Below are 19202 nucleotides of genomic sequence, written 5' to 3'. Positions count from 1 at the left end.
GTTCATGGAAATGTACGTTCGCTTGGGACTTTTATTTTGAAATCTTATTAAGCTTTGTCTGACATCGCTGTTCAAATTGATTTGTTTTACTTTGGGGTAAAATGAATGAAGCTGTCATCGGACTGTCCTGATAAAGACAGGACTGAATAAGTTAGGCGAGTGTATTTATACTTTACTCGCTTCTTCTGAAGCCACTTTCGTTCCTGTTTCGACTTTGGTTTCTTTGCAAGCAGCTTCACACTTAATCTCAGCAAAGCAGCAACACATTTTAATTCTGTATCGTGACAAGGAGTAACGTTAACTTGACAAGGTAACGTTAGGACAGCATTTCAGCTTGACACAGCACACCAAGACGGTCTAAACGGTAAAAACGAATAAAGAATAAAAATGAGTATAAGTTTTGCTGTATTTGGGTAACATTGAAAACTGTTTAGGTAGTCGAGACTTAACTTTCATTAAAGGTTGGAAAATAAATCGATGTCACATACTTCAATTTGTCAATACGGTACATGTCAATACAGTAAAAACCTGCTGTGCAAAACATGAAGTGTGAGACATTGATCATAATTTATGGCACGCGCACTACGTGTGACCTTCATCTGGAACAGCGCGAGACTCCCATCATCTTGTTTGGATGCTGCTTGATCTTCAAAGTCCGATCTGTTTGTAACGTTAGTTGTCTACGTTTCTCTCAAAAGTCTTTGTTCAACTTTTCTTGAACACACTAATATCAGCTGTGTAATATCTCAGTAACAGTTTATATTTGAACTAAACATTGAGTGCAAAAAATGTCAACATGTAATCTTAAAACACGTTTGCATGTATTTATTTACATTAGCCTTTATCCAAAGTGACTTATAAAAGAGGAAACATTCAACATTTTGTCTTACTGTAAGTTTACTAAATTTACATTTACAAGTTTACTAAATGGTGTTTACATTTCATTTCTTGTATGCTTTCAAATGTTAAAAGCATTCAATATTTTGTTGTAAGCATATTTTTAAGTTTTATTTTTAAGTAGGAATACAGTTGAAATTATGGAAGGACAAACAACCTAGATTTTTTTTACATTGTACACTTTCCTTAGACTTTGTCACATGGCGGGGTTGTGGAGATCTTATCAGGCTCTGATGACCAGATATCCATGGACGCTGCAGATTATAACTGCTGGTAAGAGCTAAATCTCATTTGATGACCTCACCTGTTTCCTTTTGCTGTAACTGTCCTCCGTCACTTTTCATAAGCATTCCCAATGAACACTTGTTTTATTTGGCAAATGGCTGATGTTCCCATTTTCTTTAGGTCAACTCTATCTCACAGGTCATTGAGTAAATGTTTACCTTTCCTGTGAGCGGTATCACTTCTAAACAGCAGGATTGTTTGTGTGCACCAATAATAGATCAGAAAAGCTCTTCTGCAGCAATCTGCTCAGCTGTTTGCTTGAACTTTGTCACTGGAGGTTTAACAGGGTCGGGGGAAAGATATTATTTTAGTGGTGTGTTATTAAATGTTAAATCAACGATACATAGTGAACCATGAGAATGCCAAGTTGCATTTGTAAATTTATTTAGAAAATGTAGCCCATGTAAAAAAGTCTAGATGTTATTTTGGTGCAATTACATGTTCTGCCAGTATATGGCAGCATAAGACCGCATATAAGCAGCTTGTCGTCATACTGATGACAAAAGATTCAAGTCCAGGTGTTCCTCTAAAAAGTGTTTGCACAAATGCTAAATGATATTTGAGTTCGAGGTGCCATATCATGTCTTTTGAGATACAAGACTTGTTTGTCCTGTAGAAACATACTGTAACTTTCTGAACTTCAGGGGATCAAAATCAAGCTATCGATCGCCTCCCTGTACTTGCAAATTTGCCTACATTTTTTTTTTCATAAAAGCTAAGAAGAATGTAAAAGTTAATTCATTCAAAGGGTTAAAGTCCATAAATTCTGGCAGTGACACCTTGGCAATAATGCTCAAAATCACCAGTGGTCTTTCTCCAGCTGAGCAGATGAGGATGCAGTTTCATGTAATGAAGAAAACAATAAAAATTGTGTTTGTTTTCCACACGAGGACTTGAATATTTATAGGAACTCCTGCCCTGTGGGTATAGGTTTAATATTAGACCGCAAGGTGCTTGGAAAGACAGGGACACGGGGTCGTTTTGAAATTAAATGTTTTCTTAGGTGTGGGGTTCACGTGACTTATTCACAGATCAAAGAAGATCATCTCTTCAAAAAATAGAATTTATTGCAGTTTTGCCATAAAACTTGGCGTTCTCAGCTAAGATGGCAAAACTTTGTAGAGTTGGACATTTCGTTTTATTTCATTTTTATCCTTTTTAAAAAAAACGCATCTTTTTTCAAAGACAGCTATAAATAAGCCAATATTGAGCTGACTCGTCCAAAAAGTCTCAATCAGTGGTGTACGATTAGGGGGCTGTCTGTTTGACTGACCAATGGATGAGGGGGGTGTGTCTGCAAAATATTTGTCATCGCAGTGGTTCGTAAATGACACGTTTCACCTTTAACCGGTGCACTCGCTCGAAGTGATGAATAGGTTTATTTATACCAGCCAATGATGTGAAGAGGAAGAGATGAATGAGTGAGTGAATGAATAAATAAATGAAAGGAGAGGACGAAGCCACTACATTTCCGCTTTTCAAGTCATTAGTGATGCATCAACCCCATAATCTGTGCTAAATGTAGAGCCTAAAAAAATCAATGTCATTCCGAGAGGGCAAATCTGAATGAATGGGGCTTGTACGTGTTTACTCCGGTAAGCCATGTCACACCGGTCTCATCATCTAAATGGCTTGCTGTAGCCCGCTGCCGGTCGCTGTGGAGAATTTGCAGGCTGTGGATAGATCCTTGCCAAATTGATCACAGATAATTTCACTAAGCACAAGATGCGTCAATCAGCTCCACTCATCCCCAGAGATGCTTCTTCAAGGACAGACGGTGGGAAGAGTTTTGCTGACATCGGCATATTTCTTAAGGAACTTTGCTTGGGTTTACAAGATACAGTTAGTATAGATGACGTTGGCACGAGGGCAGATTGCACCTGAACGTGTGGTAAATTGCATTTTATTTGGTGCAACGAAATGGCAGTCAACCATATTTATGGTTAGATATAGGGTCACTGTCCCCTAGCTGTTTTTTTTTATTGCAAGTAGAAAACACTGTGACTTTTAAAGAAAGCAGAATGTCTTGGTTTGGGGATCAGATATAAAAGCAGCTGTAAATGGGGTCCGATCGAGACCAGATGTTCAAAATGAATCTTTTCAAAGTTTACTCTTCAACTCATTAATGTCAAGTCAAAGCAAGAAGTGGAAAACGCAAGTGTTTGTGACATCTCGCTCCACTGCCTGCTTCTGCCTATTCTGATCAATAAGCAGGTGCTGTCTTGATAAGGCGACCCAGTAAAAGCATGGCAAAGGTTCCTGGCTCTTTTCAGTCTGCTATACTAAATTATTAGTCTTTCTTTGACATTTTGTGAAAAGGTTAGGTCACTTAAAGGGGCTGCGTTGCATTGCCGTTGGAGCAGAGTGTTCTTTGTAAACCGTGATATTTGTCCAAATGCGAAGAAGCAGCTGTCGTCCAAATTTAAAGGCAGTTGCATGTTTTTTTTATATGTGGCTCCATTTCTGGCAGTTCTGTATTCAGATGCAAGGTTTTTTTTTATAGTTTAGTCAGTGAAGAATAATAAGTGACTAGAAAAATGACCCCTATAATATCTGCTGTCAGGAGCAGCCTAAACACCAGCACCGATAACATAATATTATATGTTTTTTTATGTTATGGATTAATAACAGATGCGATGGCTAATGTTGGTAGATGTTATTGTTTGTGTTAATTTTGCCTGTTTTTTTATTTGATTTAATATTCAATTTTCATTAAAAAAAATTAATATAGAATTATTATTTTTTTTACCTTTAGAATGAGCTATTTCTGTCTACATACACTGCAGGTCCCCTAACATAGAATTCGTCATGTTGTTTCTACAGTAGCCCTAAACGACAAACTGCTCTACAGAGCATTCTTCGTATATACGTTATCTCTAAGCAAAAACGTGACAACACCTTAGTTCTGTGTCAGCCGGCGTAGTGCTTCGAAAGGGAGGGGTGGAGTGAGCCGTTGGTTGCATTTTGCAACCTCACCTCTAGATGCCGCTAAATTTCATACACTGTACCTTTAATTTTTATTGTCATAATTTCTTCATTTCACCTAATTATAACTTTCTTTACAAACTTTCGTACGTAAACTTCTTTCCTCCTAAGTGGCCTTGTTTGGAGAGCCAGGGCTCTCTGTGACCTCAATGGTAATTATTAAGAAACAGATCATCTATAAGCAGTGTTAGTCTCACAAACCCACTGCTGGTGCAGTCAGCCCTGTGACTGCGTCCTCTTAGTCATATCACACTGAGTCACCATAAACAGTGTTTGCCGTAGAGCGCGCTCATAAGGCGTAGTTTGTAAAATACATTCAGAGAGTCCTGCGGCGCATTGCACCATTAGATCAGAAACTCCTTTTCTTGCTGCGTTTGTGTGGGGTTGACTGAAGGTGTGACATAGATTAGGGTTTGCCCTGCCATGCCCGGTTACAACCTGCTGGAGAGAGACCAGAGTTCCCAGCATCCTCCTCTCTCGGGCACATCATCCCCTCTTGCTATAGCACACGGTGCACATAGAAGCTTTTCTTTCCAGTTTGCCAACTGGAAGCGGTTTGCCATTTGTTTGTCATGACCTCACTTATCAAAAGTAGATCCACTAGATTGAGGTTCCATTGCATCAGAATAGTAGAAGATATTGAGACTTGGCATATCTATTGAGCATTGTGTGGTGTGTTGCTTTTTTGCCTGTGGCTGAGGTCACTTTGAGGTTCATCTGAAGTTCTGTCATCATTTCTTGACTCCAATGCCATCGCGCACAAGTATACTGTATCTTCATAGTTTCCATTCACTTCAAAAGGAGAAATTTTGCAGTATGTACTAATTTTTATATAATGAAAGTGAATGGGGACTAGGGGCCATCCAGCTCAAAAAGAGAAAAAATGTATATCATATATATATTTCATACAGGTACCAAAGAATTAAGCCAAATGAATATATTACAAGTCTTCAATAATATTTCTTTTTGAAAAAGAATGAAATTTAAGTCTTTTCGAAGAAAGTCTAGTTTAACAGCTGGGGTTACCATTCACTGCCATTATATGAAAAGCAGCATTCTACATTTTCCTACATTTATGCATTTGGCAGATGTTTTTATCCAAAGTGATTTACAGTTCACATTTTTCTCCCCATTTCTGTTCCTTGGTAATATTTTGCGGCACATGTTGACAGAATTGTTATTTTTTGATTAACTGTTCCTTTAAAGGGATAGTTCTTCCAAAAATAAAACATTCTGTCATAATTTACTCACCCTCAGGTTGTTCTAGACCTGTATAAATCTGTTTACTGACATTCTTTCAAATATCTTCCTATGTGTTCAGCAGAACAACAAAATTCTTACATGTCTGGAACAATCTAAGGGTGAGTAAATTGTGAGTTCATTTTTGGGTGATATAATCAGGCTATTGTGTTGAGCTGTGACGATCACAAGGGCAATGCCAGTTCAAATCTGGCTCTCAACATTCCCTGATCCTATCCTATAAATAACAGAACAAACAGTCTTTGTGGTGGGTTTGTTTTGTTTTTTTTCATTGGAGTTTGTATTCATTTTGGGTTTCCGATACGTGTCAATATCCAGTGAGCTCTTTGTTTACGTCCGCATGCATAATGCATGACTCTGCCCCTGCGCTTTGACTGCAGACGATCGAAGCGTGTGTGGAGAGAATGGAGACCTGTGACATTTCCAACAGTTGGGAGGAAGCAGCTCCGTCAATGTGATTGGCACACTATGTGTGTGTGTGAGACAAAGTGATGGGCTGCAGTCTATTTGGAGGTCTCCATCACTCATATCCAACAGCCTCTGTTCATTCACTTCAATGCTGACACACAGACACACACACACTTTTAAACTTCGGGGTGGTCTCATGATTCAATTGCTCAAACAGTATGGTCGGAAACAACAGAAAAGATAAACCTCAAAAACAAAAGTTACAACAAAATTAAAGCTGCAAGCAGCAATGATCGGGCCCTCGCATCTTGGAACACATTAGGGAGGCTAGTGTGCTTCTGTGCATCTCTAGTTGTTCCTGTTTCATGGCATGATTGATGTTACTTAACCATAATTTATCAGGCCTTTAGACTGACCAAATACAATTTTGGTCTGATTAAAACATTTTTGACGCAGAATTTCACACATGTACAGTACATTAAACGTAGCATTATGGCTGTTAAAATTCTGTTGGTGGTGCTGTCGAGCCATTTGGCCTCAATAAACTTTAAACTTTCTGGATGGTACTTGTGCATCCTTTACATTTTCAGCAGAGTTTTTTTTTTTCTTTTAAATCTTAATTTTAGTTTTATATTCCATACTTTTGCATTAGTTTTAAATTTACATTTTTTATTTATTTATTGTTTTGTTTGCACAGTCTATAGAGTTTACCAGATTAACATTTACAGGTTGTATATGTTTACAGGTTGTATATGTATACAGGTTGTGTATGTGACGAATAAAAATCTGGAGTTGTTTTTGGGCTGTGGGGGTACATACTGTAAGTAATATGTTGTAAAACACTGCCTTAAAGTTGAGCTTTTCTTTGTTCACTTTGTTTTCGAAGTTTTCTTAACTTTGAATGATGTTTAATAACTTGTCTTACTAATCGTGTTTTACAGGATAACAGCTGTCCCTTCTGTTTAGAAAGAGACCCCTGTGGTGTTCATGAGGGGTTTCTGCAATGTGCAATGTGAAATTTACAATGTGACATTTAAAGGTCATTTTAGGGAAACAGGATGGCTATGAATTCTTCACTTCTTAGTTTAACTATCATAATCATCTCAGCAGCCGTTATATTTTTAGGTCTTTGCTACTAGTTTTATTTGGAAGCATTTTAATAGCACTTTATTAAATATCACTGCTGTCCTTCTGAAACCTTGTGTCTCCATATTTCATGATTATTATTAATAATCACCTTTATGTTTGTCACTGGGTTTTGCAAATATCTACCCCATAAAAATTATTAAAGTGCTTGTCAACTTTGACGACACAGTATGTAATCATTTACAAAGTACATGGTGTTTTCTATTTCCTGTAAAACAGCAAATTTGAAAATCCTTTCCAATCAGGTCGTCTTGGCATGGTGACCTGAAGGTGGGCCCTCACACTGAGCAGTGGGGGCGAGCAGACGCCCAACTGGCACCCCCTCTCACCCTCATCTTTACTCCCTCTCTTTCAGGTTCTCTGGTGGGAGCGGGCGATGTCATTTCCCAGCAGCTGATTGAACGCCGTGGACTGGCCAATCACAGCGTGAAACGTACCGCCAAGATGATGTGCATTGGCTTCTTCTTCGTCGTAAGTCTCATGTGCTTCTTTTTCATTAGCACATTTGTGCCCGGCATGGTGGTCCAGCATGGTTATAATAGATTGGTTTAATTAGAATTCGGAGCCAAAGGAATCTTACAAAAGTTATTTAAATCTCTCTCTCTCTCTCTCTCTCTCTCTCTCTCTCTCTCTCTCTCTCTCTCTCTCTGTCTCTCTCTCTCCACATGACTTGAGGTCTAATCTGCAAATGGCTTGTATGAATCAAAGCTTTCACGGGTCTGAGCACACTTTATTTAGTCTTTTAAAGATCGGAGAACACACACACTTTCTGCCAATCTCATATTAATCTTGAGTACCTATACAGTAGTATTGCATACGTCGTATCTTCGAAGAGTATTTAGTTTGATCAAATTTATAAAAGAGAGATACAGCTGTACGATTATTTCCGGAAAAAGACGAGCTGCTGGAGGCAGGCAGGGGGGACGGAACTACAGCACGAGCACACAATACATTATCGCATTAATCCCTTCGTGTTTTTTACATTATCCTCGTACAATGTAAATAAAACATATGATTTAGTTTGACTTACCACATGCAGTTCATGTCCGTGAACAAACAAACATACAACTTCTCTCACTATTGCAAGAGTAACGAGCTGCAGCTGCAGGCCCACAGCGCAGCCAACCTTGACACAGCGCAGCCAATCTTGATAAGCGGGTCTTCCTATCGCTCGTTGGTTGACGCGTGAGGGGGCTATTTCTTTCGCCTTGCCGTGGGCGTGCTTTTCCGGGAGAATTGCCCAATAAAAGGAATAGGATCCCTGTTACGAAACAAGGAACAAGTTGGAGTGCTGGGGGAATTTACGCCCAACTAGTTTTTTAACAAGTTGACCATGTTAAGCATACGATACCAGCACGTTTAACAGTGTAAAGAAGTCAGAATGCATGAAAAAGCAGGTTACCCAATCTTTAAATATCAGCTGTTATAAGCTCAGTAAAATCTGTTTCATTGCCTTTTGAACAAAAGGCAGAGCCACAGGTCACAACTTTACCTGTCCGAATAATTTTATGAATTAATCTTTAAAAGAACTGTGTCAGAATTTCTGTCCAATGCTGTCTTTATATAGTATAACTATAAGTCTAAAGGAACAGTTCACCCAAAAAAGAAAATTATGTATTCAACTCACCCTTGAGTTGTTCCAAATCTGTATAAATGTCTTTGTTCTGATGAACACAGAGAAAGATATTGGGAAGAATGCTTGTAACCAGTTCTTGGCCACCATTGACTACCATAGTAAAATTTCTTTGTAAATTTCTTTGTTCTGATAAGCACAATATTATGAAGAATGTAAAAGCAAACAGTTCCGGGGCACTTTTGACTACCATTGTCATTTTTCCTACTGCGGTTGTCAATGGTGGCCAAGAACTGTTTGGTTACAAGCATTCTTCCAAATATCTTTCTCTGTGTTCATCAGAACATTTGGAACAACTTGAGGGTGAGTAAATGAAGACAGAATTTTCATTTTTGGGGGAACTGTCCCTTGATGATCGAGGTACAATTCTAATCAAATGGTTATTGCAACAATTATTGCAAACTCAGCAATGCAGTGATTAAAAGTAAAGTACAACCAATACTACCATGATGTAAAAATACAGGCTCAAACATTTGAGACCACATTTAAAATGTAATTTCGTTTTCAAGTTTAAGGATTCTAAAAATGTAAAACAAAGATAAGCCATGCGCTAAAATGAATTCATAAGGTTTGACCGTGATTTGAGGTCCCTGATTTATCCAAATTCAGGCCTTTCTGAAGAGAGCAATATACAGTATAGTGGAACCCAATTGTAACGCAGCTTCACAAAAGCACCAGATCTTCTTTGTGTCAACTGTTTAATAGTACCAGTTGAGGACCTAAGACTAATGCCAGTGTGGCCTAAAAGAATTACCATTCACAGCTGAACCAAAAATTATAATTAATGTTAAAAGAGAGATTTACTGAAGGATTCACTTGTCATTGTTGACAAACCCCCAGACGACAGCGTTTGACAGAATTATTGATCATTTTACTAATCATGCTCAGATTGAAACCACACTGGGAAACAAAAGCAAATCTCATTAATTCAGAGGATTGGAGATCATGACAGCCTGTTGTTTTCATAGCCCAGTCATAAATTAATGAATCCACTGGCTTCCGTATACAAATTTTTGGTTCTGCTCTACGCACACGTGGTTTAATGGTATTGTCCTGTTGTGTGTGTGTTTTGCAGGGTCCGGTTGTGGGTGGCTGGTATAAAGTGCTGGATAAACTTGTCACAGGTGGCACTAAAAGTGCAGCAATGAAGAAAATGCTCCTTGACCAGGTGAGCCGTACAGACTCATTTACATTTATTCATTTAGCAGATGCTTTTATCCAAAACGAAATAAGAGCGCATTTAACATTAGTCAACACTTACATTTACATTGTCATTTAGCAGACGCTTTTATCCAAAGTGACTTACAAAGAGTATAAGGAGCAATAAGCGATATGTCATACAGGAGCAATAATGCAATAGGTGCCAATACAAAGTTACTAGTTTCAACAAAAGCTAGACCACTACCTGTTGAGAGAAAGAGAGAGGGTTAGTGTTTTTTTTATTTTATTTTTTTATTTTTTTCATTTGTCTGTCAAGTATTCAGAGAGATGGGTTTTAAGTAGTTTTTTGAATGTTGTGAGAGATGTGGTTGACCGGACCGAATTAGGAAGAATGTTCCACCAGGAAGGAGTTGTGAATGAGAATGAGCGGGAAAGCGATTTACTGCCCTTATGGGAAGGCAGTACAAGACGCCGCTGGTTTGCTGAACGCAGGGATCTTGATGGGGTGTAGGAGTGTAGGAGGGTGTGAAAGTATGTCGGTGCAGATCCAGTGATAGTCCTGTAGGCAAGCATTAGTGACTTGAATCTGATACGGGCTTCAACCGGTAGCCAGTGGAGGGAGATGAAAAGGGGCGTCACATGAGCCCTTTTGGGCTGTTGGAAGACGAGGCGTGCTGCTGCGTTCTGGACCAGCTGGAGCGGTTTGATAGCCTTTGCAGGAAGACCAGCAAGGAGAGCATTGCAGTAGTCCAACCTTGAGATTACCAGGGCCTGGACAAGGAGTTGTGCCGCATGCTCAGTGAGATAGGGTCTAACCTTTCTAATGTTGAATAAGGCATATCAGCATGACCGCGTTGTCTTTGCAATGTGATCATTGAAGGACAGCTGTTCATCAAATATGACTCCGAGGTTCCTGGCTGTTTTGGAAGGAGTGATTGTGGTATTGCCAAGTTGGTGTGCCGGAAACACGAGTAGTTCTGTCTTGGCCGGGTTCAGCTGGAGGTGATGTTCTTTCATCCAAGCCGAGATGTCCTCTAGGCAGGCTGTAATGCGAGCTGCTACAGTGGTATCGTCTGGGTGAAACGAGATGTAGATCTGGGTGTTGTCAGCATAACAGTGATAGGAGAAGCCGTGTGCCCGTATGATGGGTCTCAAGGATATCGTGTAGATGGAAAAAGGCAGCGGTCCAAGCACCGATCCCTGAGGGACCCCAGTGATCATGTGGTGAGCAGTGGACAGCGAGCCCCTCCATGACACCCTGAAGGATCTGCCGGAGAGGTAGGATTTGAACCAGCGGAGAAGAGAGCCTGAGATTCCTAGAGATGACAGGGTTGTAAGCAGTATCTGGTGATTGACAGTGTCAAACGCTGCAGATAGGTCTAGCAGAATCAGGACCGGGGATTTAGATTCCGCCTTGGCTAGCCGCAGTGCATCTGTGACCAATAGCAGTGCAGTCTCAGTGGAGTGGTTTGTTTTGAAGCCAGACTGCTTGTCATCCAGTAGTTTGTTCTGGGATAGGTAGGACGACACCTGGTTGAAAGCTGCCCTTTCAAGTGTTTTTGCAATAAATGGGAGCAGAGAGACAGGTCTGTAACTGTCGGTAGTAGAGGGGTCCAATGTGGGTTTCTTCAGTAGGGGTGTGACCTGGGCCTGTTTGAATGTGGATGAAAGGTGCCGGTGAGCAGGGTGGTGTTGATGATGTGTGTGAGTGCAGGTGCGAGTGTGCTGGATGTGGGAGATGGGAGGGTATTGGGTCAAGGGGACAGGTGGTGGGGTGGCTGGAGAGAAGTCTGGTGACTTCAGTGTCAGTCAGTGGGGTGAAAGAGGAGAGTTCAATGTTTGAAGTGAGGGAGGTGTGTACCGAGGTCTGAGGTGCTAAGAACAATCAACAATACGCACAGTATACACTACCGGTCAAAAGTTTTTGGACACTTGAGTGAAATGGTTCTCATTATTTAATAAATCTTTTGATCTGATGGCGTATGCTGAAAATGTCTGAAATTATTTTAGTAGACAAAAATACATTTTCGCAAACATACATATTTTTTCATGACAAAACTAACATTTAAATATTTGACAGCCAATAAGAGCACAGAGTAGATGGGAACTCCTTTAATATTGTTAAAAAAACATCAAGAAGCCGCTTGATAAAATGACAAGAAAACATTTCTGCAAATTCTAGTCAAAAGGTGAAGATGAACATGATAAAATATAATATTTTTTTGTTAGTTTAACATAATTCCCATAGTTCCCTTTGTTTTATTTCATAATTTTGATGAGTTAATTATTATTCTAAAATGTAGATAAAATATGAACACATAAGTGAGTAGGTGTCCAAAAACTTTTGACCGGTAGTGTACAAGTGTACAAAACAAGCAGGAATAGTGATGAAGAGAACAAAAGTTAAACGGGGTATATAAAGTAAAGAGCTTAAATACTGCTAATATACAGCCTGCGAAATCCCATGTTATCAATTAAAGTGACATAAGAGCCAAAAATAAAACACGCACCCATGTCAGATCTCAACATTCAGTTCATTGCAGTTCAAAATGTCTTTCCTGTCTTAAATGAATAGACTCATAAAGAAAGTTGTCCTTAAAGCTCATTGTTTGTCGGGAGTATGCAGATACATGTATAATGCTTACGAGCTGCTATTTTTTCCCGTTGCGACACGCTTCATCCCTTCTGGGGATCCCGTCATGCGTGTCAAGTAATCCATCCCCTGATAGACAGTCAAACAAATGAGCGTTTGCATAATTCATTGTTTACACGGTTGTTGGGATGAATGTACAGGATGAGAGCTCTCTCCCCATCACCGGATTACACCCAAACAACAGCACTTACAATGACAGACCACATCCATTCACCAAAAAGAGATTCAAGGGCTATTTTTAGAGACCCACTTTCTACATTCCTCACACAGATCAAACAATCACGGAGAAAGTGTGCGTGCTGCTGCTTTCATCCGTGGATGTTAAATGTTGTGTTATGGAGAAGATGGCTCGAGTTCCCAAAAAAAGATCTTTAGATGTTATTGAGTCATTTGATATTTAACTGTGTTGCATTGTTGTATATAGACAAACACAAGTGCAGCATGCAAATAAAGCTAAAGAGCTAAACCATAATAATATCTAAAACATGTCAATTTGGCTGGAATGTAAAGTAAATTAAGAATCAAATAGGATGTAAAAAATAAGATTGATCGAAAAGGTCCATCATAAATAAAATAAATCAATCAACAAAATAGAAGCTAAAGAATCACAAGTATGTCACAAGTATGATTTTTTATTACAAAACTTTAATTGGTTTTAATAAATGAGTTGGATCATATTTTTGTGTATTAGTTTTTCTACAGTTCATTTTTTTTAGAATTGATGCAAGCAACAGAAAACTGGTCACATGCAGGTACGATATAGATTGAGATAATCCTATGAAATTGCAGACGTGTTTGTGTGCTTGTAAACGAAAACATTTCCAAAATGAGCAGACAGATTGCATTTTTCCTATTTTAGGTTGACACATTTTCAATGATGATTCTATGATAAATCTACCTGGGTTTATAAAAACACCTGTGGAGTAGTGTGCTCATGAGAAATGAATGAATCTCTTTGTGTCTCCATGATATCTTTCAACATGTGCCAGGTATATTTTATCAGATGTGAAAATGTGAACCGTTAGTCTCTAAATTAACTGGATTAGGTTTGTCTCTAGATTTAAGTCTCTATACATTAAGTGTTCTGATCTTGTGTATCTCCACAGGTGGGCTTTGCTCCGTGTTTTTTGGGGGCTTTCCTGGGTATATCTGGAGCTCTTAATGGATTAACTGTGGAGGAAAATGTAGCCAAGCTCAAGAGGGTCAGTTTAACACGCATCATAAACATCAATTAAAGGTCCAGTGTCATTTTTCGGAGGATCTATTGAACAGAAATGCAATATAATATACATACAGTAACTATGTCTTCAGAGGTGTATAAAGACCTTACATAATGAAGTGTTATGTTTTTATTATCTTGGAATGAGCTATTTCCATCTACACACACCGCGGGTCCCCTTACATGGAATTCGCCATGTTGTTTCTACAGTAGCCCTAAATGGACAAACTGCTCTACAGAATACATTATCTCATTCATGGATTTTGTCCGTAAAGAATGCACTGTCGCTTTAATTGAGCATGAGCTTACGAGCTGCTTCTGCTCCGCGAGCACGCGCTGCTTACACGTGCAATATCAATGCATTCATCTGTTAACATGTGCGCCGGAAAAAAAAAATGCGCTGCTTACACACTGCTTACGCGTGCGGTGTGAAAGCGGCGTTAGCCCTGTGTCAGCCTCCGTAGTGGTTCGAATGGGAAGGGGGGAGCGGTAGAGTGAGCCGTTGGTTGTAATCTGCAACCTCACAACTGCTGCTAAAATTCATAAACTGGACCTTTAAACATTAGTGGCATTACCCCTCCAAGGTCCATTTTTACATTATTAGACAGATTAGTCTCGAGATTTGTTTGGGAAAGAAGACGTCCTAGAGTGAGAAATAAAATCTCAAGAAGGATGGGCTCTTCCAAATTTCAGATATTATTGGTTAGCATAGCAGTTGAGAGGGATGACAATTTGGATATCAGATAAGTCTGACACTTGATGGCTAGAAATTGAGAAGAGAAATTGTCCATATATGCTGTTGTCAGCCATTCCTTTCTCTGAGGAAAAAAGATACAATTTAGGCAGATGGGCAGAGACTTCTCTTTCAGCATGGAGAGACGTTCAGCAGACTTTTGGTATCCCAGCTGGGGGTTCTGCCCTGACGGACATTTCATACTTAAAGAAATTCATGCCCCTACAGCTAGATGCTGGCTTTCAGAGGTGGAGATTGTACAATTTACGGTATGTCCACCAATTTAAGGATATACGTACAATGAAAACCTTTGAACGGCTGGTGTTGGAGTTTTGCCAAGAACTGATTTTTACCGTTATCTACAAATAAGAAAGTTCTTTCTCAAACACCCAAATCCAAAAGAAATCAGTTATCACCAGTAGAGCAATACTTGAAAAAAATCAGCTAAATAATTCAACAAGTAAACCAGTATCCACTTTATACCGAGCGCTATGTGACATGAAAAAAGATAACACCGTGTATATTAGACACAAATGGGAAGAAGAGTGTAATGAGGAGATAAATAAGGAGAATTTGAATACTGATGTTTCGGACATACTACTCATGACTCATACTTAATATTGCCTACTATATAGTATGCAAGTAGGCGATTTCGGAAGCAGGGAGAGATTCTGTGTCAGCCGGTCAACTGCCATAAAGATTAACAGGAGATTCCGATTCAAACTTTCTCCAGGCATACTCAGTTTGTATGGTTGTTAATATATGGATTTAATTAAAATCAGTGTTTGAAAGCAGATGGTAGCTGTTTTGATTCATCCATATTCAAATTTTAGCTTACAAAATCTAAAAAGTTCTGCTGAAATCTTTTTAAAAGCTTAAGGTACAGGGTAAAACCAGCATTGGAGATGAGATTTGGAGCCAATTAACAGATAATATAAGTTATACACTTAAATTTCAGGTGATTGGTTGTTAAACTTTTCAATCCCAGAGTTCCCCCACTGTCGATGTGCATCTATTTAAACCCCATCGGTGGTCCTGAAGATCCCCTCTCACCATCTCTTTGTCCTGACCCTTATTGGCCCTGTATAATTGAGGGCATTTCCACTGCTGGGAAGACGGAGGGACAGACAGGTTGGACCAGCGAAGAGTGACTCACGGGCTTGTAGGAACAGCGGTTGCTCTTCGAGTGAGGCCCATCAATTACTTATGTAGGGAAGGTGGCCGAGTTAAAATGAGACTGAAAGGTCAGTCACCTAAATGTCAGAAAAGACAGAAAGCTAATGATAAATGCGCTCATTAGCCCAAGCAACCTGTGCCAAAGAAATGCGAGGTGAAAACCAATCACTAAAAACAACGTTGGTGTAGCTTAGATAGTTAGATGGTTACTTACTACTCTGCGGCTCGGACAATAACCAATATTAATTCAACATTCATTTGTCAAAGTTAGGCATAACTTTTGGTCACTGCTGTACTTGTACGGTTTGGCTGATATTGAACTTAAGTATAAGAATTGACAGTAACATTGCAAACAGGTGAAGACCACATTAATGCAAACAATTTCTGTAGCCTGTTGTTTGGGAAGTAAGTTTAAATCCCTACTCCCCATTGACTCTCCCAACTCACCGAATTCAAGAGTCATCGAGTGTAAGTCTGGAGAGTTGCCCTGCTGTTGATATTAGATTGAAAAGTTAAGTGCATATTAACTCATGGAAAAACACAAGATTAACTCATCCGCTCATTGTTGTTCTCATCATAACCTTGTATTAATCAAGTGATCATCTTCATAATGAAGTGACAAACAGCGCTGCCTCATGCCACGGCACGTCAATCTGGTGACCGTATCAAGAATCCTCCAGGAATTGATCATCTAGATCTCCGGTTTGATTGTTAACAGTTGCTTGCGGCTTGTGGGCAGTTTCCAAGGCAGTTAGTATTTGGTGGTCTTTGATGTCGCTCCCTTCTAACGATGAAGAGGAATTCTGCCATATTTGTGTCCCTGTTGTGTTTCTGTGTCTTTGTGCATTGAAAACGCTCCAAAAATGAAGTCTCTGTGGCTAAAATCCTGTGACGTCAAACTCAGGGGAAACAATATAGTGACGTCTCAGCCATGTGGTGGGCTCACCCAGGTGGCCGATGCCTTGTTCGGTCTTAATTAGAAACTGTTAAGGCAAAAAGCACAAACAAAGAGTACAAGTTTCTAATATAACCTTTTTTACACACTCAATCTCACTAAGATGACCTTTCAAAAGATGGCGTGAGGGGGTGGGGGGTGAGAGTTTTTTTCCTCAATGCTTTTAGGTAAATCATATCGTTTTCTTTTCTCAACAGGACTATAAGGATGCCTTGATCTCCAATTACTTTGTGAGTACTGGTGCACTTGACACTATATTGTATGTTTTTCTAATCTGTACAAACTGTAATGTTCCGTTTAATGCAATGTCTTGTTTTCTCCAGCTTTGGCCACCGGTGCAGATGGCCAATTTTTATTTCGTCCCTCTTCACCACAGGTAAAGCTCTGTTTTATCAGACATTTCTAGCCTAAAAAGTCAAGTGGTGATTATGAGTCCATTCCAGTGGGGCACAAATCCAACAAGACTGGGAGATTTAAGACGTCACTGGGAAAAGTACAGACCGTGAGAAGCAATACAGCATTAAACAAGAGACAGAAAAAGCAAAGGGTGCCAAGAAACTTTTGCGAAAGTTTTAATTAGGCATCCGTCTTTTTACTGTTGGGAATTTTGGAAAACAGTTGTTTAGTACTTTGATGTTACTGTTTCTTGGCGCTTGAATTGGCACATTGGGATCATCTCGTGTTATCAAGTTTATTATTTATCGATCATCTGTGATTTATGATGCATGTCATTGGTTTTAAGATTTTTCACATTTGCGTTAATCTCCAGTATTATTAATATGGTTAATCTGATCTGTTTAATGTTTGTTTTTTGCAGGTTGGCTGTTGTTCAGATTGTGGCTGTCGTCTGGAATTCTTACCTCTCCTGGAAAGCCAATAAGATGTAGAGATTTACTACCTCCTACCTCACACATGGGAACATACTGCTTTGTTGTAGTTTGTTTCCGCATCGAATAAATGTAGTTGCGTGTTTGGCTTACAGATATGAATTGTAGTCACAAATGTCCAATTTGACTCAAAAATGGAATCTTTATATGCAGGATGTATATTAACCGTTTACATTTTATCTATAATTATGTGTTGGCAGTAAATTGTTACTTACAAAATGGTTTATCGTTTGTCTGCTATCTACTTGACAAATTTTTGCTCTTGGATAAAATGAGCTGCAGGTCTGTTTGTTTTTACTGTGACGTACTACTTTGGGTGATTTTATATATTATCTTTTTAGGTCACAGTGATTATGTTAAGGAACGTGATTACTGGAGTTTTGTGCGTGTATCAGTAGGTCATTGCCTGATACACTGATACATCTTATGAGATAATACAATACTTTGTATAAAAATTACCTTTATAATTTCCAAAACTGTACTGTTCACATACGCTATTTTTTTTAATGTAGGTATTTTAATAACTTTTTAACCTATTAAGGTTTGTCTATTCTAATGTATAGACTATAGCAGTAATGTTGATATGATAGCCTATATTTCTACTAAAAATTACATTAGTATAGAATACACTAAAAACTTGGCCTAAGTTTATGTTTATGTAGCACTATGATCAACCACTAGGCCCTGTTCTTTGCTTCCATTGCCAATAGGATGTAGGGCGGCTGTTCCTCAGCTTGACTGCAATTCACAGCTTCAAACTGCAAACCAGCTTTGGAGTGGACAAAGCTGTCGATGGATAACCGCAGTGTATTTGCTGTCCGTCCAGCAGATGCCATTAAAGGGATAGTTCACCCAAAAATAAACATTCTTTCGTCATTTATTCACCTTCGTGTCATTCCAAACATGTATGACTTTCTTCTGGAGAACACAAAAGAAGATATTTAGAAGAATGTTGGTAACCAAACAGCATTGGCCCCGATTGACATCCATCGAATGGACCCAAAACCACTGAGACATTTCTGACATCTATGTTTGTGTTTCACAGGAGAAAAGTCATATTGCATGTTTTGAATGACATGAGGGTGAATAAATGGACATTTTTTTTCATTTTTGGGTGAATATGCAATTAATAAGAGCTCTACAAACATCACATTACCCATATTCAGCATACAGTTCATCAAGAAGGTAAAACTAAAGATTTAAAAATTTCTTAAAGATATCTGTGTCCAGTTAAAGTTTTATCACCCCACATGATTGAATGTTAGTCAGAAACACTCAACCGTGACTAAACCTCTACATCTGGCTATTTTTCTCTTCACACCCCATAACATGTTATTTTTTACTCACAATGCATTCTAATTCACAGTATTGTAGTCATTTACACATGTACATACAATAGCTTATAGCTTATAACAAAAAGTGTTATCATCACTGAGCTGTATAGAACGTCCCTGACTGAAATGGGCCGGTCGTACAAACTTTATTACAACTGGTGCTCATTTGTACAGGACACAATATAGAAAATGTATATTTGACGAAATAGAAACCAACATGTCCTTGTAACTAATCACACTGCAGTGCAGGAAATACAAAACAATAGTCTTTGAATAAAAATGTACGCTATTATAGAGTGAAGTCTAACATGTAATTAATTATAAGAGAATTATATATCGGTGTGTATATAGCAAGTGTTACCAAACTTAATTTACTAAATTGATTTACAGACAAACACAATACAGAAAAAATAGTCTTATATGGCTGAACCAATGTGGTTTGGCTGCGTCTTAAAGAATGATCAGCACCT

The 19202-nt window shown here is 38.9% G+C and overlaps 1 protein-coding gene across 3 annotated transcripts; it reads left to right on the top strand.

Annotated features, from left to right (window-relative positions):
- Positions 1–84: 84 nt before the first annotated feature.
- mpv17 (mitochondrial inner membrane protein MPV17) lies at positions 85–18753 on the top strand. 3 transcript variants are annotated; one of them, XM_057353367.1, is made up of 9 exons: positions 449–671; positions 839–891; positions 1088–1170; positions 7337–7452; positions 9690–9782; positions 13535–13630; positions 16709–16741; positions 16835–16887; positions 17329–18753. In XM_057353367.1, the coding sequence occupies exons 1-9, from the start codon at positions 543–545 to the stop codon at positions 17396–17398; spliced, it is 726 nt and encodes a 241-aa protein (XP_057209350.1). In that variant the 5' UTR covers positions 449–542; the 3' UTR covers positions 17399–18753. The 3 variants fall into 3 exon arrangements, with proteins under 3 accessions (XP_057209352.1, XP_057209351.1, XP_057209350.1); XM_057353369.1 differs by lacking the exons at positions 449–671; positions 839–891 and adding an exon at positions 85–310; XM_057353368.1 differs by lacking the exons at positions 449–671; positions 839–891 and adding an exon at positions 85–364.
- Positions 18754–19202: the final 449 nt, after the last annotated feature.

Source organism: Triplophysa rosa, linkage group LG15 (genome assembly GCF_024868665.1).
Source record: "Triplophysa rosa linkage group LG15, Trosa_1v2, whole genome shotgun sequence".
NCBI lineage: Eukaryota > Metazoa > Chordata > Actinopteri > Cypriniformes > Nemacheilidae > Triplophysa > Triplophysa rosa.
The sequence above is the reverse complement of the archived record's forward strand: the minus strand, read 5'-3'. Positions and strand labels throughout refer to the sequence as shown.

What these genes read in the sequence shown, in the direction of transcription:
- mpv17 (XM_057353367.1), top strand. Translation starts at nt 543, where the DNA reads ATGAAGTGTGAGACATTGATCATAATTTATGGCACGCGCACTACGTGT. An exon ending in GCTGCAGATTATAACTGCTG is followed by an intron (nt 1,171 to 7,336) that starts GTAAGAGCTAAA and finishes CCTCTCTTTCAG; the next exon opens with GTTCTCTGGTGGGAGCGGGC. An exon ending in CCTTGATCTCCAATTACTTT is followed by an intron (nt 16,742 to 16,834) that starts GTGAGTACTGGT and finishes TGTTTTCTCCAG; the next exon opens with CTTTGGCCACCGGTGCAGAT.